Source organism: Jaculus jaculus, chromosome 21 (genome assembly GCF_020740685.1).
Source record: "Jaculus jaculus isolate mJacJac1 chromosome 21, mJacJac1.mat.Y.cur, whole genome shotgun sequence".
Taxonomy (NCBI): domain Eukaryota; kingdom Metazoa; phylum Chordata; class Mammalia; order Rodentia; family Dipodidae; genus Jaculus; species Jaculus jaculus.
Genome location: NC_059122.1, coordinates 2,631,266 through 2,658,576, shown reverse-complemented (window position 1 = coordinate 2,658,576; position 27,311 = coordinate 2,631,266). Strand labels below are relative to the sequence as shown.

The 27,311-nt window shown below is 45.6% G+C and overlaps 1 protein-coding gene across 4 annotated transcripts in view; it reads left to right on the top strand.

Moving 5' to 3' along the window:
* Sema5a (semaphorin 5A) overlaps window positions 1-27,311 on the top strand; it is a 567,085-nt gene that overhangs the window by 427,600 nt on the left and 112,174 nt on the right. For all 4 annotated transcript variants that reach the window (XM_045139346.1, XM_045139343.1, XM_045139344.1 and 1 more), the window contains 2 exons: window positions 161-296; window positions 6,406-6,610. In XM_045139346.1, coding sequence (XP_044995281.1) covers window positions 161-296; window positions 6,406-6,610 — 341 coding nt within the window. The remainder of the gene's footprint in view (window positions 1-160; window positions 297-6,405; window positions 6,611-27,311) is intronic.

Sequence of the window (27,311 nt, the reverse complement as noted above, 5' to 3'; positions counted from 1 at the left end):
AGTTCTGTGCAAAGAAACCCTAGGGACACCCCCAAGCATTGCATTCTTGGCATGTTTAAGAGCCCTTTGGGGCCTGAGGTATCGCCACGGAAGGTGCTGCGGCCCCAGGACCAGCGGAGCTCAGGGGTGCCCACTCTGTCCTCTCTCTCCCTCTCTACAGGAATAGCATTGCTGCGTCGGCCGTCTGTGTCTTCAACCTGAGTGCCATCTCGCAGGCCTTCAACGGGCCGTTCAAGTACCAAGAGAACTCTCGCTCAGCCTGGCTGCCTTATCCGAACCCCAACCCCAACTTCCAGGTAATTCCCGGAGGATGAAAGATCTCTAGGTTTCCCAGGGTGAGTACGCAGGCACCTGGTACAGAAGATCCCTGGCAATTAAACCGTAGGCACATGCATAGGCGACAGACCAGACCAGAGCCTTTTGCCAGCTCTGGGGCCTGGACCAAAAGAAAGGCCTCAGGGAGTGTGGTGCCCGCTACTGAGCCGGCAAATGCCATCCTTTTGCAGCATGTTAGAAAATCCAGGCTTCAGTCAGTTCTAAAGACCATGGACTCCGTTCCCAGCTGTTTCTGATCTGTAATGAATGACGCTCCTATGAATAGGGTTCAAGGCACAGAGCAGTGGAGATATATCCAAACACAGTCAGAGCACCCGTCAGAGAATATGGCCAGTGAGGAGGTTGGAATGCAACCCTTGCAGCTGGGCACACAAGTAGAGCATGCATCTTCCAGTCACAGAACTAACAGTGCTCATGCCATGTCGGCCTTTGTAAAGGTGAAACCCTCCCCCCCCCCAAAACCGCCAGGGCTGGAGAGATGGCTTCGCGGTTAAGGCATTTGCCTGCAAAGCCTAAGGACCCAGGTTCGACTCTCCAGGACCCACGTTAGCCAGATGCACAAGGGGAGGCGCCACGCGTCTGGAGTTTGTTTGCAGTGGCTGCAGGCCCTGGCCTTGCCTATTCTCTCCTTATCTCTCTCAAATAAATAAAATATCTTTTTAAAAAAGGTGTCCCCCCACCTTCTAATGTTCAAAAGGAAATGAGACCTATGTTCGCCCAGTGAGCAGGTACCAGCGTCTTCTTGGGCTGTTGCAGATGATGCTGTGATTCATTTGCTTTAGGGATCCCTTGAGCAGACACATACAAAAGTCCTGATGTTTGCAATAACCTATAATGAGACATAAGTAGATTTTTTTAATTTTGTTTTTTTTTTTGGGGGGGGTGGGTGCTGGAGGAATGGCTTGGAGGTTTTGTTTTTTTATTTTAATCCCAGCACTGGGGGGACAGAGGTAGGAGGGTCACTGTGAGTTGGAGGCCAGCCTGAGAGTGAATTCCAGGTCAGCCTGGGCTAGAGTGAGACTCTACCTCGAAAAACAAAACAAAACAAACAAACGAACAAAAAGAATAATCAACTCATAGGATTTTGCAAAGAATGCATGCCCACAAAGCCAAAGGACCCACGTTCAATCCCCCAGGACCCACGTAAGCCAGATGCACAAGGTGGCGCCTGCGTCTGGAGTTGGTCTGCAGTGGCTGGAGGCCCTGGCGTGCCCATTCTCTCTCTGTCTCTGTCTCTTTCTCCTCTCAAATAAATTAACGAGACATGTTTTAAAAATCTGTTTTTCCTCCTGACATTTAAATCTTTATGCAGCACTTACATGGTAGAAGTAACTAATTAATTAGAGGAACCTGTTCAGAAATAATGAGTTGGGGGGGGGCAGTATATAATACTTCAAAATTTAGTATAGGAACCTCAATTGAAAACAAGAAAAACTAGTGGTTATCTTTACCAGGCATAATTTACAAATTGCCCTCCGTGGTGTTAAAGTGTTTGGCGTGTTCCAGGTTGCAGTCCCAGCATCATTAAAAGCTTAAGCCTCGGGCTGGAGAGATGGCTTAGCAGTTAAGCGCTTGCCTGTGAAGCCTAAGGACCCCGGTTCGAGGCTCGGTTCCCCAGGTCCCATGTTCACCAGATGCACAAGGGGGCGCACGCGTCTGGAGTTTGTTTGCAGAGGCTGGAAGCCCTGGCACGCCCATTCTCTCTCTCTCCCTCTATCTGTCTTTCTCTCTGTGTCTGTCGCTCTCAAATAAATAAATAAATAAAAATTAAAAAAAAAAAAAGCTTAAGCCTGGCTTCGAGAGAAACCACAAAAAAAAAAACAAAAAAAAACAGTTGCACAGGGTCCAGTGATGGGCTCTAGAATCCAGAATCATTCACAGATTTGATTACCGACAGTTAGAAAATGAGGCCGTCCAAATGGAAGATCGTTAGTCTAGAAACAGGCATGTGAGGTCTTGGGAACCAAACACTGATATCTGGCTATAGCATCAGGATGCTGTGATGCAAATAGCATTTGTTGGCTGCAAGATGGGAGGAGACAGGTAAGCCAATGAATGAAGGAACCCTGGAGATCAGGTCACGTCAGAATAAGGTGTTGTGATGAGTGATGTTGGGTTTGACCGCAAGGATCGGTATGCTCGACCATACCGGGGTCTGTTGTCTTTGAAACAACATTCACAGAGTTGCTATTTTCTTCAAAGTTAATAGACTTGCTGAGGTTATTTGACGACGCACTGGACGTGACAACGTTGTGTGTTGTGAGCCCCGGAGGACAGAAAGCCTCTATTCTTTCTCTGTTTGGTCATTTGCATCTTGCACGATGTCCCCAGGGCGTCAACGCTGCCTAAGAAATAAACTGGGGGACCAGTGTTTAAGGCAGTGTTTGAGAATTCACAGCCCTTACAGGGTTTGGTAAGTTCAAGAAAATCTAATAAATTTGAATAGTTTTCAAAATACGGGAAACATTAATTCCTGGTGGGTTATTCGTTATAGAATGGCAGTAACATAGAGCAAGCCATAGACAGCTCGTCAACTACAAACAGCTCTTTGCAACATAGGGTTAATCCCATTGAAAGGCAACTTTGGCCTCCAGGAATAAAAGATAGTCACGGTGAGGGATCCTGAGAGGCAACCCTGACTGGGGGATCCCTTCCTTGGGGTCCTCAAGGGCAGTAGGGTTCTTTGCTTTTAGACCTGGGTTTTTCTTGTTCTTCTCTGACATGTTCATACCTAAACATTGCGTTTTGATCCCATGCACCCCACATTAACCTCCCCTGTCTCCTCCAATGCCATTTTACCTCATTCTCCCACTATGCCGCAGAAGAAAATGACTCTCTCGCCCCCAACAACAGTTCACGGTCATTAGCACCTCGGGAAGTGACGTGACTTCATAAGCCCCTACCCAGTCCCTAGTGCACAGCTAACTGGCCCTGTCATGTGCAGGTCTTGTGCAGTTATCCACAGCAACCGTGAGTTCACAGGTGACACGGCCTTCTGATGTCTGTCTGGAAAACAGTTCCACAGCTTCCCCTGTCCTTCCTCCAGCTCTTAAATCTTTTCCATCCCCTCTTGGGCAATGTTCCCTAGAGCTCTGGAAGGGCTGACATATATGTCCCGTGAAGCCCCCTGTTTCTTGGAAAGCCATTGATTTTTAATTTTGTTTTTGTTTATTTACTTATTTGAGAGTGACAGAGAGAGAAAGAGTGGGAGAGACAGAGAACGGGTGCACCAGGGCTTCCAGCCACTGCAAACAAACTCCAGACGCGTGCGCCCCCTTGTGCATCTGGCTAACGTGGGTCCTGGGGAATCGAGCCTAGAACCAGGGTCTTTAGGCTTCACAGGCAAGCGCTTAATTTCTAAGCCATCTCTCCAGCCCCGGGAAGCCATTGATTTTTAAATCACCACGTGTAGACTAGCGGTCACCCGTATCTGAAGCAGTGCCCTCAACTTCTAGAAGCACAGCTCCTGAGAAGAGAGACTGTGGCCCAAGGCCGGGCGGACCTCTTCACAGGATTTACAAACCCTTTTCAGATAGGCGGTGGTCTTGTGTTCTAGGTGTTACCATTCAGTAAGCATATGAAGTCTTTGGCAACCCTGTTCACACAACCAACTGCTTGTGGATCGAACTGCTGATTCCTTTGCCCCATTATTATTATTTTTCATTTTCTTTCCCTGGGGTATGGGCACTGTATGACCACAGACTCGCTGCCCGCTCCACTGGCTAAAGAACTGCACAGCCAGGCCTGCCATCTGGTCTTTTTGCATGGATAGTGGCCTCGACTTATAAATGCTATTATTCTTATTATCTTCATAGTTTTCATATCAGCTATGAGAAGGGAGAGCAGGTGTTTTCCAGCCATTTGCAACTTGAGGAGAGAGGATGAGAGACCAGACCTTCCCTGAGACCATCCAGTTCCAAAGTTGCAACATGTCTTGAAGTCATTTGGGTCATCCGCTGTTGGCTTAAGCCTTTTTCTGAATGCACAAGATTTTCTCTATTTAAAAAAATGTTTAATTAATTTATTCATTTGACAGAGAAAGAGAGGATGGGCACGCCAGGGCCTCCAGCCGGTGCATACGAACTCCAGAACGCGTGCGCCCCCTTGTTGCATTTGGCTAACATGGGTCCTGGGGAATCGAACCTGGGTCCTTTGGCTTTGCAGACAAACGCCTTTACTGCTAAGCCATCCCTCCAGCCCGCAGACAAACGCCTTTACTGCTAAGCCATCCCTCCAGCCCACAAATTTCTTTTGTTTATTTGAGAGAGAGAGACAGAGGGAGGGAGAGAGAATTGGCACAAAATTCCTTCATGTGCTCGGGTGCCCTTTGGAGGGTGTCAAATTAAATTAAACATCAAACTAGCTCCAGACATCCTTTGAAGTCCAAGATTTTTTTCAAACTCTGCAATCAACCAATCACTTTAGGGCATGCAGGTAGTTTATCAAATGCTGCAATATATATATATATATATATAATTTATTTTCAGAAAGCACTTTCCATCTTCCACTCTCAGACCTCAAAGCTATTACAAAACCAAGGATTAGAAACAACATGTTATAGATGGTAGTTTCAGACAGCAAGACCCGAAAATTCACTTCCATCAACCCTGCTTATATGAACTTCTGCAGAAGTTCAGTCACTATTTTGTACCCGGATTCAAGTTTATAGGAGAAACCAGGGAGGCTTTCTGTTTCTGTGCTGTGCTCTGGGAACGCCATTCCCACCCCGTTCCTACATTGTCCTTGTCACCAACTGCAGTGAGATTAAATTCCCCGCAACCTGTAGGCCTCATTTTGCTCTCTACACCCTCCATTTGGCTGCATGGTGTTCCTCTACTTGCAGAGAGCATCCCTCTTCTCTTGGTTCTTTCTCTCCCTTCCTTCTTTCCTTCCCTTCTTCACTACCCACATCTCCTTTTTTTTTTTTTTTTATCCTCCCAGTAGAAACTTACTATATTATCCAGTAGCTTCCAACACACTAGCCATCTTCTTTAGAGTTTCTCCTACAAGGCACGGCTGTATCGGACCAGCCACAGCAGCTGTGTGTGACCCAAGAGACTGATAGCACATAGTTTCCACATGAAAATAACGTGAATTTATTGCCATGAGGGTCCAGGTTTATTTAGGAACCCAATGCTACAATAAGAAAACGAATAAATCTGTCTGGCATTCCTGATGGCTGCGCACTCAACGTAGGCGCAGCTTTTCCGGGCAGATTCCACGGTCATGCCGTTAGCCAGACAGCCCCCAAGAGACTTGGTAAACCACTAGAAGTTTCTCTGCATCTGCTGTTCCAATGAAAGCAGCAGCCACTCCACTCCATGTTAAATTTATGACCCATTGCCTTTTATCATCCACTGAATGAGAGACTCCCCAAGTATTGCTATGACCAGTTCTAGGCAACCCCCCCCCCCAACAGTGACCACCAAGGAGAATCAAACATGTGTGCAAAGGCAAAGAGCTTTATTTCGGGCTTAAGCTTGGACTCTTGACTTCACCAGCCCTGTGGATCCCTACAAGAGCTCCGGATAGCAAGAGGCTAGGGTTTTTTAAATAGGGATTTGAACAAAGAAGAAGGGGATGGGTACATGATTGGTTGATTTAAACAGTAACTGCACTTGTACTCTTCTGATTGGCTTAGGATTTTGGCGGGCAGGGGCTAGGGGAACTCCAGGCGGATTAGGTAATGTCCATCGTGATTGGCTAAGCAAGCAGCGGTAACATTTGTGCGCTTCTGATTGGCTGGGGCAGAGAGGCAGAAGTCATTGGGCTGGTATCTTTCCTGTCCATGTCAGAGCGGTTTCCCTCAGCTCAAGCAGGGAACTTGAACCTTCGGCCAAGCCAGGGCAGCGTCCTGCTGAAGCCTGTCATGGCATCAGTTTAGTTTCTGGGTCTTTCAGTATGAAGAGTTCCCGTCCACATTAGGAGAGCATGGAAGGGGAAGGCAGCAGTAAACTGGTTTGCAAACCAGTCGTGCGTTCTGGTCTGTACCGTTACCCCCCCACCCCAAACCCCAGCTGTGGGCCTCCAGTGACCGGTTTTGGTAATCGACCCTGTGTTCTCCTGCAGTGCGGCACCGTGGACCAAGGTGTGCACGTGAACCTCACCGAGAGGAACCTGCAGGACGCTCAGAAGTTTCTTCTGATGCAGGAGGTGGTGCAGCCGGTGACCACGGCGCCTGCCTTCATGGAGGACAGCATCCGTTTCTCCCACGTGGCTGTCGATGTGGTGCAGGGCAGGGACACGCTGGTCCACATCATCTACCTGGCCACAGGTAGGAACAACCCCCGTCTTCCCTTGAGCAGTCTTCTGTGCTGCCCATCTCAAACTTTCAGCTGTACGCTCAGCTACCTGTCTGTCTCCTCTCTCTCATGACCAGTAAAACCCACAGTTTTGGAAATCTTCACTTTCCCCCTCCTTCTGTATTTTTTTTAATGTTTATTTATTTGAAAGAGACAGATAGAGAAAGAGGGGCAGAGAGAGAGAGAGAGAATGGGCGTGCCAGGGCCTCCAGCCACTGCAAACGAACTCCAGACGCATGTGTCCCCTTGTGCATCTGGCTAACGTGGGCCCTGGGGAATTGAGCCTCTAACCTGGGTCCTTAGGCTTCACAGGCAAGCGCTTAACTGCTAAGCCATCTCTCCAGCCCAACCTTTTGTATTTTTTAAAAGATCTTATTTATTTATGAGAGAGAGACATATAGAAATAGGCAGAGAGAGAGAAAGAGAGAATAGGCGCACCAGGGCCTCCAGCCACTGCAAACAAACTCCAAACACATGTGCCACCTTGTGCATCTGGCTTATGTGGGTCCTGGAAAGTCGAACCTGGGTCCTTTGGCTTTGCAGGCAAACACATTGACCACTAAGCCATCCCTCCAGCCCTAAAAGATCTTTTATAAAGATATCTTTAAATTTTTATTTTATTCATTTATATTAGAGAGAGAGAAAAAAATGAGTACACCAGGGCCTCAAGCCACTACAAGTGAACTTCAGATGCATGCCCCCACCTTGTGGTCACGTGGGCACTAGGGAATCAAACCTGGGTCCTTAGGCTGCGCAGACAAATGCCCTAAACTGCTAAGCCATCTCCCCCAGCGCTGTTTTATTAATCTAATTTTTAATGGAAAGAGAATGCCGCTTTCTGAATTACTGTTCCTCATTTCCTCAAACTGGGCATCTTTTCTTGCCAAGACCACCTTTCATTTGGGTAGTGGAAGACAATGCAGTTCTTTTTTTAGGGGTTGTTGCGGGGTACAATATTTCCTCCTGTTGTCATGGCAACATCTGGTTGGTTGAGGAACAATGTTGATAAACTCTCCCGAATGGTCGCAATCAATCAATATGCTTTGGGGCATAGATAACACAGCCATTGTAGGCCACCATGTTAATGAGTCTTTCATAAGATTGCTACCTAATCAGCTAGAAGGCATGCTTTGTTTCATTCTGTTCCTCAGACACCTCAAGGAGTCCCACCTAGTCTTCGGGGGCTGTGTCAGCTCCTCCTTCCATCCTGTCCTTGGAGAGAGAACAACTGTGGGTTTTTTCCTTGTACCCCTTGGGCAGTGCCCTGAACTCTTGGCATGCTCTCACAAGGCTTGATTCCCTCATACGTGGTAGTGAATAGTGAGCCTTCCCTTGATAGAACTTCACAAGTTGTAGACACACATTGATCCGGTGGCTTATCTTGTTCGTGACAATGCTATAACATACTGAACTTCCACTGTCTGCCAAGTTCCTGGGAAGCACTGCGTGGACCCGGTGAGCTGACTGGCACATATTCTAGGGGTAATGGCAGGGAACAGATCCAGACACATCACCCGTAAAGTGATGGCCAGCTGAGGCGGAGGCTGCAAATTCAGGGATGTGATGGTGATTCGTAGGGAAGCCCTTGGCGCTTCCCTGACCAGGATCGTCCGCTGCCAGGGGGTGAATTTTATACGGGGCACCGAGTGAGGAGGAACCAGACCTGCGGCCCAAGGGGAAACAGCAAACGCTGAATGGTACGGGGTCTGGTCAGCAGAGTACCACGCGACTGAGTGGACCCACAGGTGTGACCATTGGGTGGGCAAATGGATGGATTGAGTCTGATGAATGGGAAGGATGGAAGGAGGACAGGCGCTGGTGATGGAGTCAGGTCAAACAGCTGCCAGGAGCAGCAGATTGTAGAAATCTCTCAGGGAAACAGGAAAGGAGAGAGTAAAGTATCTGAACATCACGAGAGTAGAGCATGTGGCCTTTGCTTATTTCAGGAGAAGAAGATGAGCCTCTTGCACTGTCTGACTTGCTCATTGGGCAGCAGACAGAGATTGTGTCCCTTTCTCTTTTTTTTTAATCATTTTAAAAAATATTTTATTTTTATTTATTTACTTATTTGACAGGGAAAGAGGGAGAGAGAGAAAGGGGGGTGCACCAGGGCCTCCAGCCACTGCAAACGAACTCCAGACGCTTGTGGCCCCTTGTGCATCTGGCTAACATGGGTTCTGGGGAATCGAACCTGGCTCCTTTGGCTTTGCAGGCAAACGCCTTAACGGCTAAGCCATCTCTTCATCCTGTATGTTCTCTTCTGTGCCATGTTTTCCCATAGTGCTTCACTGGTGCCTGTGGTGAGTTTATATGGTGACTTATGTGGACTTTGCCTACAGTGTTCCTGGCATTTCATGGTAAAGGTTCAGTTTAATGGTGCATAGAGAGTTCTAGACTTAGAGACAGCTGAAGTCATCAGGACATGGTGTGGGGTACGCTGGAAGGGTTGAGCCTGGGCCCGAGTGTTTGAGCGTGTCATCCCAGGGCACCCTGATGCCTCAGTAGAGCCTTCCGACCTGTGAGAACTTCATCCAGAGGACCTCGTGGTTGCCTCTGATGGACCCTGTTTGCTAAAACCATGGCTTTGGAGACAAAACCATCTGCATAGGAGCAGAGAGGGCACAGGACTCCATTGATAATGTGCCCACGGGAAGGAAACGTTTGAGAATCTCTGTCATCAACAGTATGTTTGGGTCTCAGGGGGATGGCTTAGTGGTTAAGGCATTTGCCTGCAAAGCCTAAGGACCCTGGTTCGATTCCCCAGTGTCACACATAAACCAGATGGACAAGGCGGGGGGGGGGGCGCATGCATCTGGAGTTGGTTTGCAGTGGCTGCCCATTCTCTCTCTCTCTCCCTCTTTCTTTCTCTCTAAAATAAATACACCAAATCAAAACAGTCGGCCTGAAATTATAAGGTCAGGTCTCACTCTAGCTCAGGCTGACCTGGAATTCACTACGTAGTCTCAGAGTGGCCTCGAACTCACGGCGATCCTCCTACCTCTGCCTCCCGAGTGCTGGGATTAAAGGCATGTGCCACCACGCCTGGCTGTGATACTTTGTTTTAATTTTCGCCTGCCCTCAATTCTGCTGTGTTCAAACTTTTTCTGACCTTAAGTTGTATCTAACCTTAAAATGTCCAAATCTTAAAGCGCATCAATCATTGTACAATTTAGGCTGTGAGAAAACTTAGAGCGAATTTTCTGGCATGTGAATTATATCCAATACATGGCTGTTCATAAATATTTATGTAGAACACCAGAAGCTAAAAAAGAAAAAAGAAAACACACTCACACATCTTCAGATATTCTTATTTTGAGCATATGGAATTCACTTAGAAAGTCATTTCAGATAATAGATGTGAGTATAAAGGTAAGGGTGTGTACATACAGATTTTGTTTTTTGTTTTTCAAGGCAGGGTCTCACTCTAGCCCAGGCTGACCTGGAACTCCCTATACAGTCTCAGGGTGGCCTCGAACTCCCGGCGATCCTCCTACCTCTGCCTCCCGAGCGCTGGGGTTAAAGGCATGCGCCACACCCGGCTTATGTACATACAAGCTTAAATGGTTTTTGCTGAATGAACTCAGTGGGATTTGGGTTCAAGTTCAGTAACTGTAGGTCTCTGCTTCCTCCCTGGCCTGAAGAGAACTCTGCCTTTGACTGAAATGGTTATCAAAATGTCAGGATTGGGCTGGAGAGATGGCTTAGCAGTTAAGCGTTTGCCTGTGAAGCCTAAGGACCCCGGTTCGAGGCTCAGTTCCCCAGGACCCACATTAGCCAGATGCACAAGGGGGTTCACATGTCTGCAGTTCATTTGCAGTGGATGGAAGCCCTGGAGTGCCCATTCTCCCTCTCTCTGTATCTACCTCTTTCTCTCTATGTCTGTCACTCTCAAATAAATAAAGAAAAGTAACAAAAAAAAAAAAAAATCTGAGGCTAGATTTGGCTCAAGTCCTTCCACAGAGAGAGCCCAAGTTCATCAGACTACAAAAAAACAAACTGAACAGAATGATTCCCAGAAGGCACTAAAAGGGCATTTGCCACAGTTACTTTCCTTGTCAAAAAGGAGAGCGTGAATGCCATGGACAGTCACAACTGGAATGATGAACCTTGCAGAGGAAGATGGAGAGCCATTTACAGAGATCCAGGAGGCAGGGAAGCAATCCCTTCTGTTGTCAGCGTAAATGTTTGCGCCGCGCACTGCCCAAGAAGAAATCCCAGACTGTACGTGGGAAAGACACACCCAGACAAGGCAGCAGGTCCACTGGCGCCTCTGACCAGAGAACCCCAACATAGTTAGTAATAAATTGTCCCAAAAAACACCATTAAAGAACATTTCCCTGAGATAGAGAATGCAGTCTGCAGATATGAACACACATCTTTGAGTGGCAATTCAGAATAAATGAATACTACATTTAGCCAGGTTTTCAGATTCCACAGGAAAAGAAAAAACAAAATTGGAGGCGTTTGGGAGACAATGCCTACAGATGTCAGAATGCTTGGCTGGCGGTCAGGCCTCTGTCATTGCACATATGTGTGTGTGTGTGTGTGTGTATGTACACACATATATATATATGTATATTTTATATATATATATGTATTGGTTTTTTGAGGTAGGGTGTCACTCTAGCCCAGGCTGACCTGGAATTCACTATGGAGTCTCAGGGTGGCCTCGAACTCATGGCAATCCTCCTACCTCTCTGCTTCCCGAGTGCTGGGAATAAAGGCGTGTGCCACCACCACACCCGGCTCTCAAATAAATATTTTTAAAAACCCCTGCAACAGTACTAATTATTGATGAAGTTTAACCAGATTTGGAAATTTAAAAAGGAAGTAAAAACAAAACAGGAGAAAGCTCGGGGTCAGGTTTAAGCAGAACAGTGCAATTTAAAACAAGAAAACCAACCATGACTCAATAGTTTTATTCTAGGCCAATCTTCCAATAATAAGTGCACATTGAAACCTATGAATGGAACACCTGTGACCAGTTCTTTGTAAACCAGAAAGCTTTTATGTCTAGCTAGAGTGGTAACAGCGATATCCTCGGGAAGGAAGGTAGAAACGAAGTTACTTGATAAGCTGAGAATCAGGGTTTTTTGTGTTAGGGAGGTACAGTTTCACTCTAGTCCAGCTGACCTGGAATTCACTGTGTAGTCTCAGGGTGGCCTTGAACTCGCGGCGATCCTCCTACCTCTGCTCCCCCAGTGCTGGGATTAAAGGCATGCAACACCAGGCCCGGCCTGAGAATCAGTTTTTATTTTTATTTTTATTTATTTATTTATTTTTTAAATATTTATTTATTTATTTGAGAGAGACAGACACAGAGAGAAAGACAGATAGAGGGAGAGATAGAGAATGGGCGCGCCAGGGCTTCCAGCCTCTGCAAACGAACTCCAGACGCGTGCGCCCCCTTGTGCATCTGGCTAATGTGGGACCTGGGGAACCGAGCCTCGAACCGGGGTCCGTAGGCTTCACAGGCAAGCGCTTAACCGCTAAGCCATCTCTCCAGCCCTATTTTTATTTTTATTTTTTATTTATTTGAGAGCAACAGAGAGAGAAAGAGGCAGAGAGAGAGAGAGAGAATGGGCGCGCCAGGGCCTCCAGCCACTGCACACAAACTCCAGATGCACGCCTTTGATCCCAGCACTCGGGAGGCAGAGGTAGGAGGATTGCTGTGAGTTCGAGGCCACCCTGAGACTCCAGAGTGAATTCCAGGTCAGCCTGGGCCATAGTGAGACCCTACCTCAAAAAAAAAAAAAAAGAAAGAAAGAAAAGTACAAAAGATGTGAGTCAAGATGGAACTCCACTTTTGAGGGTGTTGGCTTTTGGGACAGTTGACCTCCACTATTTGCAACAGAAATCAAAAACTGTGAATCTGGCTTTTTTTTTTTTTTTTTACAAGTGCAGACAGACAGCTTCTTCCTGAGAGGGATGGAAGGGAAGCTGAGATGGTGTCTATCTAGCTAAGGCGCTTGGGCCATGAGAGGTCCTCAGAAAAGACACAGGAATCTCCTCTGAGCAGATAGACCCCAGATTACCCTGTCTGTTCATTTGGCTTTTCCACAAGGACCGTGGGGGAAATATAGCGAGTCACCTTTGCTCACACTTCTTTGTCCTTCCAGATATATTTTAATATGGAACATGATATGTTTTTTAATTTTTTTGTTCAATTTTAAAATTTATTTATTTTTAAAATTTTTTTGTTGTTTATTTATTCAAGAGCGACAGAGAGAGAAAGAGGCAGAGAGAGAGAGAGAATGGGCACGCCAGGGCCTCCAGCCACTGCACACAAACTCCAGACGTGTGCGCCCCCTTGTGCATCTGGCTAATGTGGGTCCTGGGGAATCGAGCCTCGAACCAGGGTCCTTAGGCATCCAGGCAAGCGCATAACCACTAAGCCATCTCTCTAGCCCGCACATGACATTTTTATTGCTATACTTTACTAATCATTATTGAAATCAGGAAATGAACTTGCACATTTAAAAAAAAAAAACCAGTGTTTTTTTGTATTCTAGTGATTTCCTGTCCCAACCCTACCTTTGAGTGTATTGTTTCTTCTGTCATTTTCTGTCATGACTCTGGCATCCTTTCTAATGAGTGGAACCAAGGAGGGCATCCTTTGGAGTAACAGAAATAAAAATCATACATCTGTGCTGGAGAGATGGCTTATCGGTTAAGGCATTTGCCTGCGAAGCTTAAGGAACCAGATTCAATTCCCCAGGACCCACAGAAGCCAGATGCGCAAGGTGGCTCATGTATCTGGAGTTCGTTTGCAGTGGCTAGAGGTCCTAATGTGCCCATTCATACTTTCTCTCTCTCTCTCTCCCTCTCTCTGTCTCTAATAAATATATAAAAATAAAATCTTTATTTTTTGGTTGTTTATTTTTATTTATTTATTTGAGAGTGACAGACAGAGAGAAAGAGGCAGAGAGAGAGAGAATGGACGCGCCAGGACCTCCAGCCACTGCAAACGAACTCCAGACACGTGCGCCCCCTTGTGCATCTGGCTAACGTGGGTCCTGGGGAATGGAGCCTCGAACCAGGGTCCTTAGGCTTCATAGGCAAGCGCTTAACCTCTAAGCCACCTCTCCAGCCCATAAAAATAAAATCTTCTAGAAAATCATATATCTATTGCTCCACAGCTCCTGGGAATCTTCAGTATTTATTAGCAATTTGCAGTAACTTAAAGGCTATGAACAAGTATGTCCATGTTGGAATACAATCTTTCTCCTCATTCCAAACTCTGCCCTTCTACCTAGAAATTCTACATTCAAAAGTAATAATGTCTGCTTCCCTTGTGTGGGATTATTTATGCACCAATGTTCCTATAGGTTGAAAAGGAGTCCTACATGACTTGAGGGGCTGATGACATAAACAGGTGGGCTTTATTCAGAGACTGATTGCAGTGTAGAATGGGTATGCAGCAGGAACCCAGGTAGAGATAGTAAGAGAGGGTCACTGAAGATGGGCTTCGTTAAGGCAAAACAACGGCACCCAGAGTAGGACTGTCCCCAGTGCAACATGACTGGACCTTTTCCATGATGAGGGGGACACCGGTTAGGCAGAATTGGGGTGCAGCTGCAAACCAGAGACCACCAGGAACAGAGAGTCCCTGGCAGGGTTAAGATGAGACAGGAGTGGGAGAGGAGGTGCCTATTGCTTTAACCCCTCCAAAATGTGCTATTTCTTTCTTTTTTAAATTTATTTTGTTTATTTTTCTTTATTTATTCGAGAGCAACAGAGAGAGAGTGAGGAAGAGAGAGAGAGAGAATGGGCATGCCAGGGCTTCCAGCCACTGCACACAAACTCCAGACGCGTGCGCCCCCTTGTTTATCTGGCTAACGTGGGACCTGGGGAATCGAGCCTCGAACCGGGGTCCTTAGGCTTCACAGGCAAGCGCTTGACCGCTAAGCCATCTCTCCAGCCCCAAAATGAGCTATTTCTTACAGCAGCCACAGGACGTTACTGTAGCCTTGTAGACTGTGCCACTTCGTTTCAGATCTTACAGCCGAGTGTAAAGTGTCTTCTCCTGTGTGGCAACATTGCTCAATGACCTCAGCTCACTGAACAAAATTAGTTCTTTTAGTATTGGTCTGTGTTCAGCCAAATTGAAATGAAAACTACTGTTGGAGACAGTGTAGCATACGCCAGAGCACTTAACTTGTTTTATTCAGAGCTAATTGGTTTGATTGATTAAATGTGGGAACATTAGTTCTCCTATTTTAATGTGCTTTGCTTTTAAACCATGCTTCCTGAATAATTTTAATAGCTTCAACCTAGTTCCTTAAGCACAGAGTAATAGGAAGTTATTAGCCATCACTGCATAATTATACCAATGTGTTCGAAATAAAATATCGTCAACTTCTTTTGTGGTTGTTGTTGTTTTGTTTTTAGAGGTAGGGTCTCACTGTAGCCCAGGCTGACCTGGAGTTCACTCTGTATTCTCAGGGTAGCCTCGAACTCACAGTGATCCTCCTACCTCTGCCTCCCGAGTGCTGGTATTAAAGGCGTGCACCACCACGCCTGGCTCAAATTTGGTTTTTTAGGTTTTTTAAGGTAGGGTCTTCACTCTAGCCCAGGTTGACTTGGAATTCACTATGGAGTCACAGGGTGGCCTCGATCTCATGGCGATCCTCCTACCTTTGCCTCCCAAGTGCTGGGATTAAAGGCGTGCGCCACCACACCCAGCACTTACTTTTTTTTTTTTTTTTTTTTTGAGGTAGGGTCTCACTCTGGCCCAGGCTGACCTGGAATTCACTATGTAGTCTCAGGGTGGCCTCGAACTCACGGTGATCCTCCTACCTCTGCCTCCCAAGTGCTGGGATTAAAGGTGTGCGCCACCATGCCCGGCTCCAACTTCTTATTTTTAATGGAGAGGTCCATATGACTGTTTTCTCTGTCTGTCGTCTGCTTTTTCCTTCTCACCTCTCTCTGTATTTGATCTACCTGAGGCAACAGTCATCACCTTTCATGTTCCACATGACCAGTGCTGATTAAATGCTACCCCAGGGAGTAATGCCTAATCTTTGAACAATAGAGGCCCCCCAAAACACTAACTGTTTCTCCTTGTCTCTTTTTATACATGTCCTGCTTGATGTAGCAATTTTGTATATACAACTCCTTTAGGCTTCATGTAAATTGATGGAGTTTAAGCAGGATAGGTAGCATTGATTCCTGTTCTCCAAAAGGCTGTCCTCTGGCTTAGACAAAAATCCAGTTAGGGTGTTATTGTTTCTTTGAGGGATGACGATGTCGTGACTCTAAGGGGGTCTTTAGCACTCACCCAGCGCGCCCCGGGTTTTCTCGTTTTGTAGCCCAGCCCTTTACTGCCATGGAGGAACGGTCTGGCTTCTTATGAAGAGGAAACTTCATAAAGCACTGCTAATGTGAAGCCACCAACATTAGATTTTAAGAACAGGTCTGAAAATTGTTAGCAGAAATTTCTACCCTAGGTAATTCTCTCCATACAAAATATTGGCATGTCTTAACATATTAAAATAGTTGATACTTTTTTTTTTCCACTTTGGTGTCACGGGTCAGATCTAAGTGTGCAAATTGAATGTGCCCTAGGAGTGTCCTGTGTTCATTACAGAGAGCTTGATGAGACTGTCTTCACGTCAGATATGAACATGGTTCAAAATTGTGTAGCAAGGATCTGATCTTTTTTTTTTTTTAATTTTTTTTTTATTTTTTATTTTTTTTGGTTTTTCAAGGTAGGGTTTCCATTCTAGCTCAGGCTCTCCTGGAATGAACTATAGAGTCTCAGGGTGGCCTCGAACTCGAGATGATTCTCCTACCTCTGCCTCCCGAGTGCAGAGTACTGGGATTAAAGGCGTGTGCCACTGCACCCGGCAAGGATCTGGACTTTCATTCTTGTCTATTTTCTCCTTTTTCCATAGTAAAGAGTCTTTAAGTGGTAGAAGGATATTAATTTTAAAGAAAAAAATACCTAAGCTCTGTCAGTGTGGACTATTAATGTTGTTAATGCTGAATGATACTAGCTAGCTACAATTTCCAAAATTCATCTGATTTGGCTTCATGCAAAGATAAATGTAATGTGATTTTTAACTGGAATATTTTTGGATAATAGCAATATAATATTTACATATAATTAACTTAAATATATAATTATATGTCATATTGTATATAATATATATAATTAAATTACAAATGTTTAGAACTCTAATAAACCCCATCTACTTTAGAATTAGGTGGGACCTGTAACTCTGTGTGGCTTTTGTCATTGTCCTGAAACTCAATTTGAAGGGTATCTAATCCTTTCTATAACCTGTGAGACAGAGGAGGGCAATCAGGACTACTTAGGAGACCCAGGTCTACTTCCCCTGGAGAATTTAGTTCCCAAGGATGCCCAGGGAGAGACTACTAACTAAAGATGTTGACAAGCCCTTAGACTTTTAGTGGAGATGAACCATCAGGCATCAAGGAAGGAAGGATTTGGTCACCATTTGCATATGGACAGAGAACATTTCACCTGGAATGAAATCCTACTAGCGTTCAGCATTTATTTTTTTAATATTTTTTGTTCATTATTTATTTATTTGAGAGCGACAGACACAGGGAGAAAGACAGATAGAGGGAGAGAGAGAGAATGGGCGCGCCAGGGCTTCCAGCCTCTGCAAACGAACTCCAGACGCGTGCGCCCCCTTGTGCATCTGGCTAACGTGGGACCTGGGGAACCGAGCCTCGAACCGGGGTCCTTAGGCTTCACAGGCAAGCGCTTAACCGCTAAGCCATCTCTCCAGCCCTTTTTTTAAATATTTTTTTTTGTTCATTATTTATTTATTTGAGAGTGACAGACACAGGGAGAAAGACAGATAGAGGGAGAGAGAGAGGAGTTCAGCATTTATTTTTGCTGTGTTTCGTTTTGAGACTGTGTCTCATGTTAGCTTGGACCTTGACAATTAGACTATCCTGACTCCCCAACAAGCCCGGGCATCCTTCTATCTCTGCCTCTCCGGTGCTAGGATTACAGGCGTGTGCCACCACACACAGCATTTTTACATGGTACTAAGGGTCACACTCAGATCCTTATGCCATGCTTGCAAGGCACACAGTTTACCAGCTACGTCATGAGCAGAGAGCCAAGCTTCTTAAACTGCGAGTCACGCGCACGTGTCCATAGGAGTCCTGAAAGTTTCAGTAACAGTAAGAGGCTTCTGAACACAAAATGACTACAAAGTAATTCCAAACCAAATGCCCAATGAATATAGGGTGCTTCTGATAGCACATGCTGACATGCGTCTTATTTTTGAAAATTGGTAAATCAATTTTGGCTAAGGATTAGGGCAGCATTTCAAATAATTTCTGAAGTGACCCTAAATATAATGCTGCCTTTTCTTTTCTTTTCTTTTTTGCTTTTGTGAGGTAGGGTCTCACTGTAGCACAGGCTGACCTGGAATTCACTATGGAGTCTCAGGGTGGCCTCGAACTCACAGTGATCTTCCTACCTCTGCCTCCCGAGTGCTGGGATTAAAGACGTGCGCCACCACACCTGCTCCTCTGCCAGCATTTAAAACTACATATTGATGCGAAGTAGCATTCTGAACATCTGGGATTATAAAATCAAAATGTTACTTAATACTGAAAAGCACTGAAGATGGTCAGTGTCCTGCATGTCAGGTATCCAAACAAGATTTAATTCTCTCTGTGTCATTGTAGACGTTTGCTCATCAGAGCTCTGAAGAAAACAGACGGTAACTTTATTTGCCCCAAGGACTTAAGCCAGGCCTGGAGAAGCAGAGGTAGAAAAGATAATAATAGGAATAAATTGTGCCGCTCAATTTAGAGTACTGCTCTCCATGTGCCTGCAAAGCCAAAGGATCTCAGTTCGATTCCCCAGGACCCATGTAAGCCAGATGCAGAAGGAGGCACATGTGTCTGGAATTCATTTGCAGTGGCTGGAGGCCCTGATGTGCCCATTCTTTCTCTCTCTCTCTTTCTCTCTCTCTTTCTCTCCCTCCCTCTGTCTGCCTCTTTCTCTTTTGTGCTCTCTCAAGTAAATAAATAAATAAATAAATAAAACTTAAAAAAGAAAAAGATAAACATCCCAGGTAGGCATAGTGTTAGAGGGAAACCCCCAAAATTTTTACATTTTAATTCCAAACTTTCAACGCTTGAACATACATCCAGGGGCGTTTCCAGGACTGGTATCTGCAAGTTGGAGGCATTCCAGAGACCTTCTGTGGTAGCCAGTTTTTGAGATGGCCTCATTCCTACGGAGCTCACTCTAGGTAGGACATGAGTGGTAACCCACCCACATCAAGACAAACCCAGGGCTCTCTGACACATACAAGAAAATGGATTTTGTTAAATGCCCAAATAAGTCCGGAAGGTTATTATTTGGATTGTTTCTGCCTTTGGGGAAAATGAAGCCCTAACTGGCAACTTCAAGACAGCCTGCTAAGGCCCTGAGCAGGGCACCCAGCAAAACCATGTCCAGAATCCTTTGCAAAACCCTTTCATTCCCATTTAAAACCCTGACTGTGAATCTGGGCATGGTGGCGCATGCCTTCAGTCCCAGCACTCGGGAGGCAGAGGTAGGAGGATCGCCATGAGTTTGAGGCCACCCTGAGACTACATAGTGAATTCCAGGTCAGGCTGGGCTACAGTGAAACCCTCCCTTGATAAACCAGACTAAGTGAATAAATGGAAATCAAAATTCTTGGGCTGGAGAGATGGCTTAGTGGCCAGGTTGCTTGCCTGCGAAACCTAAGGGCTCATGTTTGACTCTCTAGGTCCCACGTAAGCCCAACGCACATTGGCACAAGTACGCAAGGTCGCCCGTGTGCACAAGGAGATGCGCACGTGTCTGGCGTTCAGTGGCAGGGCCTGAAGACCCTGGCACGCTAATTCTCTCTTTCTCTCTTGCCTTCACTCTTGTGCTCTCGCATAAGAAAAGAAAAAAGGACAGTCTGTTGGGCTTGCCTCAAAAAAAAATTTTTTTTTTAAGTGTATCACGTATGGGCTTCTCTCCAAGAAGGAACAAACAGAGCATGCTCTGCACTTCGTTTCAAATAAGGCAGGGCTAGAGAAGTCTCTTTATAGAGTAGAGGATGTCTTTGAGCAGCAGGAAGGGAGGAGTGACTGTCAAGACAACAGTTTCCACCTGGACCAGACTAGAGAAAAAAAAAAAAAGAAAGAAGAGTTTCCCCGGATGTTCATGGCACATGCCACTTAGTGCGTTTTTCCGCCAGGATGTGCACAGTAACCGTGCTTTGGGTAAACATCTGGCCATGATTTTTGGCAGCACTCGAATCTAACCTCAGGCTTGCTTGTGTGAGCTCCTTCCATTCCAAGTGAGATAAAAGAAACAAATGAGTTGTTTATGGTTTCATTTTTCATAGTTTCATCCTTCTTTGTGAAGACTAAACATGCTCAGAACTGTGCTGTGAGATGCTGTGTTTCATGGATTTTTAAGAAGAATTGTATTCACCAAGATGTCAAAGAGGTTCTTGTTGAATAACCACACAGTTCTCTTAGCCTTAAGAGAGATGGCTTAGCGGTTAAGGCATTTGCCTGCAAAGCCAGAAGATCCTGGTTCGACTCTCCAGGACCCACGTGAGCCAGATGCACAAGGGGGCGCACGCATCTGGAGTTCGTTTGCAGCGGCTGGAGGCCCTGGTGTGCCCATTCTCTCTCTCCCTGCCTCTCTCTCAAATAAATAAATTAAATGAAAATGTATTTTAAAAAAAGAGAGAGAATGGAAATATCACCTTGAGCCATGTCCATGGGTCAAGGGTTGCTCCCACATGCTCCTATTTCAGTTTCCCATTGTGTAAGTGAGCATTTCTTGGGGAGGCAGGAGACATGTCCCGTGTTAGATAGACCGTACATGAAGTGCCAAGCTACCCACAGGCCACCAACCATGTTGCTCCAGTCCTGGTGCCCTCCACGCCTCTCCAGTCATTTGTTGCAAACCAAACCTCAGTGTGAGGCTATTTGGAATAGGTCCTGAAGGCAGGAACCTCACAGAGGTGGTCAGTATGCCCACGAAAGAGAATGGAAGATACAGGAAAATAGCACCCATGGGGTACCCCTCACCAGACACCCACTGTTCAGGCACCTTCATCGTGGGCATCTCAGGCCTGTGGCCATGAGACCTAAGTGCCATTTTATAAGGCAGTCCCTAGATATTTTGTTAAGGCAGCTCAAGAGAACTAGGTCTGTCCTGTGATCAAGGAAACAGAATTGTAATCATGGAGCTATCTGTCTTTCAAGAAAAAAGAAAAATCCACGTGAAGAAAACAATTCTGTATTCTCCTTTTGCCTCCTCTGACCATGGAGAGCAGGGAACTGTCTGTCCATGTGCCCATCAGTCCAACTTCCATCGTGACCAGCAAACATCCATTGTAGTTTCAAATCAAAGTGTAAGCCCGGGGAGCCACGCTTTGCCAGATGAGAGCATTTGTTGCAAAATAACTGGTATTCTGACCAAGGGAATACATTTTGTCACTTCTTTTTGGATTTCTGAAGGTTATGAAAGCTTACCTTCTGGAGATTGATAAACCATATATTTTTTAAAATATTTTACTTTTTATTTTTATTTATTTGAGAGAGGGGGACAAGGGAGAGAGAAAGAATGGGCGTGCCAGGGCCTCCAGTCACTGCAAATGAGCTCCAGACACGTGCTCCCCCTCAGTGCATCTGGCTAACATAGCTACTGGGGAATTGAACTGAGGTCCTTTGGCTTTGCAGGCAAGCGCCTTAACTGCTAAGCCTTCTCTCCAACCCTGATGAGCCATATTTTTTTTTAAATATTAAAACAGTGTTCAGAGGGTGGTTCTTTCCAACTGTTTTTGTTCTGACTCCTGTTCCCCACACATCTGTCTTAATGAGGCTTGTTGTGGACACCGTAGTTTTGTTTGAGAAATCAAAGGTGTTCAGAAAAACCTTGGCTAGAAAATTTATATCAAGCTGTGAGCATGTGAAGCCAAATTGTGTAAAGTTAATAAAATCCCTTGAAAGTGATCTGTAGTTCAGCCCAGTCGAAACTGTTTTTTTTTTGTTTGTTTGAGGTAGGGTCTCACTCTGGCCCAGGCTGACCTGGAATTCACTCTGTTGTCTCAGGGTGGCCTCGAACTCACGGCCATCCACCTACCTCTGCCTCCTGAGTGCTGGGATTAAAGGCATGTGCTACCATGCCCAGCTCAAAACTGTTTTTTATATACCAAAGCTCATTTACAATTTTAAAAAAATGTATTTTTATTTATTTGACAGAGAAAGGAGGTGGGGAGAGAGAGAGAGAGAGAATGGGCACTCACCAGGGCCTCCAGCCACTGCAAACAATCTCCAGACCATGCGCCCCCTTGTGCATCTGGCTAATGTGGGTCCTGGGGAATCAAACTTGGGTCTTTGGCTTTGCAGACAAATGCCTTGACCACTAAGCCATCCCTCCAGCCCTCATTTACAATTTTTGTGGCCTTGGTTTCCACTTAGTTGTGGCAATAATAATAATAATAATACTAATAATAACAATAATAATAAAAAAAATTAAGCCAGGTGTGGTAGCTCACGCCTCTAATCCCAGCACTTGAGAGGCAGAGGCAGGAGGATCGCTATGAGTTGGAGTCCACCCTGAAACTACATAGTGAATTCCAGATCAGCTTGGGCTAGAGTGAGACCCTACTTCAAAAAACTAAAAAAAAAAGAAAAGAAAAGAAAAAAATGGTGATTGTCTGAATACACATATATAAATACATGGAATTTTGAAAAATATCTACCTTTAGTATGAAAAATGACCTCCTAAATTAATTACTAGGGTAAAGGCTTTATTTTGTCCCTCAATGGCATATTTAATTAAAAAACAAAATCTGACCTTGTCCTTGGCAAAGAACACAGGCTCGAGGTGGAAAGGAAATAATAATAATTTCAACTATAGAGGCCTGGGCTTGTCCTTGGTCAACAGGGCCTTTAAAGGCCAAGTTTCATGAAGAACTGTATTCCTTGAGTTAAGCCGTCATGTTTCCAGCTCTGAGGCATCTGGGTTAAACGTCGTGGAGTCCCTGGGCAGCCCCACCTCTGCGTGGTTCCGTGAGCTTCATTGAGTAACTGACTGTGACCGCACACCTCCCAACTTGTCTTTGTATCCCTATGTCCCATCTACTGATGCTCCCCTGGAAGACAGGGAGAGATTGGGCATACCTGGGCTGCCAGCTACTGCAAATGAACTCCAGATGCATGCGCCTCCTTGCTCATCTGGCTTATGTGGGTCCTGGGGAATCGAACCTGGGTCCTTTGGCATTGTAGGCAAGTGCCTTAACCACTAAGCCGTCTATCTCTCCAGCTCTAAAAAAAAAATTTCATTTTATTTATTTATTTATTTGGTTTTTCAAGGTAGGGTTTCAATCTAGGCCAGGCTGACTGGGAATTCACTATGTAGTCTTAGGGTGGCCTCGAACTCAAGGTGATTCTCCTACCTCTGCCTCCTGAGTGCTGGCATTAAAGGCATGCACCTCCATGCCTAGCTCCAAAATATGATTATCTATTTATTTTTTAAGTCAAGCATAAAGGCTTGAGAGGTTGCCTCGTTGTTAAGGTGCTTGCCTGTGAAACCTTAAGGACCCAGGTTCAATTCTCCAGGTCCCACGTAAGCCAGATGCACAAGGGACACATGTATCTGGGGTTTGTTTGCAGTGTTCAGAGGCCCTGGTGTACACATTCTATGCCTCTTTCTCTCCCTCTCTCTCTTTCTTTTTCTGTGTGTGTGTGGGAGGGGGGTATATTGTATATGTGACTGTCTCTCTCCCCCTCATTCTGTCTCTAATAAATAAATACAAATAAAAAAGTCAAGCATGAAAGTTTTCGAAGGTATTTTGATTGCCATTAGTTACATACTACTACTGTAAAAATGTCTGTGAGATACAAAGAGGCAGCTGGACAACCCGGCCACATTGAACATCTGAACTGGGAAGGACCTTTGCTACCCTACCCCAAGCTCAGGCCTTCCTTCAAAGAGCCAGTTGCCCTGACTTTTCCCACTGGCGTTTGCTCGCTTGCCTCAACAACGTCACCACAATCTATACCTGGACGGTGAAGGCTTAGTTGTATATGATTTTGAGCCTTAAGTAAGTGATTTAATGTGTAAATCTTCTGAGACTGCTCTTATTATTTTTTTCAATTAATATTCTTTCGGATCAAATAAGCCTCACACATTCGTTCTTTAACATGCTTTTCCACTATCTACCTGAATTTTTGATGGTTCCAGATTTTTTTTTTTGTTCATTTTTATTTATTTATTTGAGAGTGATAGAGAGAGAGAAAGAGGCAGATAGAGAAGAGAGAGAATGGGCACGCCAGGGCCTCCAGCCACTGCAAATGAACTCCAGACACGTGTGCCCCCTTGTGCATCTGGCTAACGTGGGTCCTGGGGAATCGAGCCTCGAACCAGGGTCCTCAGGCTTCACAGGCAAGCGCTTAACCGCTAAGCCATTTCTCCAGCTCACGTGTTGTGCCTTGTAAGACAGCACAATCGAACTCCTTCTCCTGACTACCCCTAACGCTAATCTACTTTCTTCTCTCCATCGAGGATGGAGAAGATGTTTCTACCTATCTTCTCAGCGGATTTATAGAGCTTCCTATGTTCTTGTCAACTGTTCTGACCCGGTTCTACATGAGAGCTCTTAAGACATCAAGTCCTGGCTTCTGAACTTTTAGGCATTTTCATTTTTTGTCACAGGGGAGTGAGGCACCGGGGAATATGCAGTAAGCCCTTGGGAAATGATGAAAACGCCCGTTAAATAAAACTCTTCAGATGTCAGCTAATTCTCTAGGAGTTCATAGCAAGGAGTAAATTACTAGGATATGAAGTACTTAGTAAAGAAATGTCCAGGGCAGGAGAGATGTCTCAACCGTTAAGGCGCTTGTCTGCAAAGCCTAAGGACCCAGGTTCGATTCCCCAGGCCCCACATTAGCCAGATGCACAAAGGGGCGCACGCGTCTGGAGTTCGTTTGCAGGGGCTGGACGCCTTGGGGCACCCATTCTCTCTCTCTCTCTCTCTCTGTCTTTCTCTGCATGCAAATAAATTAATTAATTAACATTTTTTAAAAATCTAACTAATTTAAATAAACAATGTTCAACATGGCCTAGTGGAATATTTAAGCTGTCTTTCCATGCATACTGGGAGTTAGATGTTTACCTCAACCCATGTGCGCTAGGGGCCACTAGGAAATGACGTAACCTCTGTGAGACTATTCATTACTTTTCTTGTTGAAGTGACAGAATTCCTGGGGGGGGGGGAGGATTTATTTTGGCTTATGGTGGTAAGGGGCACAGAACATGGTGGTGGGGATGCCATGTGATGTGAGTCGCGGTAACTTACTGTTGGTGGGACAAACCACCTAACCAGAAGCAGCTTATGGAAGTGAAGGCTTACAGTTTCATTTTATTATTTTAATATTTTCATTTTTATTTATTTATTTGAGAGAGGGGAAGAGGCAGAGCAAGTGAGGGAGAGAGAGAGAGAATGGGTGCGCCAGGGCCTCCAGCCACTGCAAACAAACTCCAGACGCGTGCGCTCCCTTGTGCATCTGGCTAACGTGGGTCCTGGGGAGTCGAACCCGGGTTCTTTGGCTTCGCAGGCAGGCGCCTTAACCGCTAAGCCATCTCCCCAACCCAGGCTCACAGCTCTGAGGGGGCTTTTCATCATAGCAGAGAAAGCATAGCGGCCGTAGCAGACAGCTGGGCTTCGTATCTTAAATCAGTTGGGGGGAAGCAGCAAGAGCCAGCTCAGTGTCTTACGTCTAAGAGCCAGCTAGTGTCTAAGCTGGCTGGGCTGTAATGCGCCCAGGCCTCCCCCAGTGATGTGCCTTCTCCAGCCAAGTTCCACCAGATGAGAGGATCAAGTATGAGGCTTAAACCCAAACACATGTGGTAATGAGGGACAGTGCATTCAAACCACCATGCACAGAGAGATTTTTTGGCGGGTTGGGTGGGTGGAGGTTTTCGAGATAGGGTCTCGCTTTGGCCCAGGCTGACCTGGAATTCACTATGGAGTCTCAGGCTGGCCTCGAACTCACAGCGATCCTCCTACTTCTGCCTCCCGAGTGCTGGGGTTAAAGGCGTGCGCCAACCACGCCCGGCTAGAATTTTATCTGGGACTTAATCTATGCTATAACCAGAAGCTGTGCCTCTACAACTAGGTCCCATGTCCAAAACATTTCACAATGTCCCCTAAACACCACCACTAGCTTGGGACCAACTCTCTAAGCCCATGAGCTTGAGGGACAATTGAAATTTGTACAATAACAGTGAGTCTACCCTTTTGTATCACACTATCCACTGGACAGAGTTTCTTTATGATAATTAAAAGGTCCTATATCCGATTCCTGTCACTCACAAGTAAATGTTTGCTCCCTGCCCACTGGGAAGAAATCTTTTAGATTAAAGGGAGGATTTCTTCCTCACGAAGGTGAGGCAAGCACAAGGTTGCACATGCCCGCCAGGTGGTACAAGCATCTGGAGTTTGATTGCAGTGTTTGAGGCCCTGGCGTGGCAGTTTTCTCTCCCTTTGTCTCTCACTCACTCTCTCTCTAAAATAAAATAAATATTAAAAAAAAGAAAGAAAGAAAGACCGGGCATGGTGGCGCACACCTTTAATCCCAGCACTCGAGAGGCAGAGGTAGGAGGATCACCGTGAGTTTGAGGCCACCCTGAGACTACATGGTGAATTCCAGGTCAGCCTGGGATAGAGTGAGACCACACCTCAAAAAAAAAAAAAAAAAAAGAAAGAAAATACTTCCCATAATGCAAGAATAATGTCAAGTGTTTCACCTACCTTCAGGGAGTTAAGAACATTCTGGGTCATTTACTGCCAGCTTTCAGAGCTGCTATCCTTGATGACACAAACTAAAATCAACAGCCCCGAACTGCTGGTTGTGGGGTCACTTAGGCCCCTTGCACAGATTCATTAATTATGTTCTTTTCCCACCCGTATCACATCCCTCGTGAATCCCAGCTCCTGGGTCTGGACGTTAGCATGTCCATTTTAGCAAGGCGTCGAACTTGGAAACCACTCAAGACTCAGAGCTTTCCTCTTGCCCCATCTTCCCTTTCAATTTCCTATTCCTCCATTCTTTCCTCGTGGGTGTCTTTCAGGGATATGCACAACTAGAGAGATGCATAGAAATATATGAATAACTTGAGTTATTAAAATAATGATGGGATTTTAATGTGGAGAGCTGGCTTAGCGGTTAAGGCATTTGCCTGCAAAGCCAAAGAACCCAGGTTTGATTTCCCAGGACCCATGGAAGCCAGATGCACAAGGGGCACATGCACCCGGAGTTCGTTTGCAGTGGCTAGAGGCCCTTGTGTGCCCATTCTCTTTCTGTATGTCCTCTCTCTCTCTCTCTCTCTCTCTCTCTCTCTCTCTCTCTTTCTGCTTGCCAATAAATAATATTATTTTCTTTTTCTTTGCTGCTTCCCATTGTAAACCCACCCACTAACTCCCCACCCCCCCCCAAAAAAAAGGAAAAGTCAAGAATGCACTGAAAAGGCATAATTTAGAACCTCTGTTGATTCTACTTAGTAAACCCTGACTGGCATGATTATGTGGCCAGTAGGTACAATATCGAGAATGAGAAATAGCCAATGCTTGGTGCCAAGGAAGACTCGTGTCTGACAAGGAAAGGCAGATTTGCTCTGTGGCTTCACCCACCAAA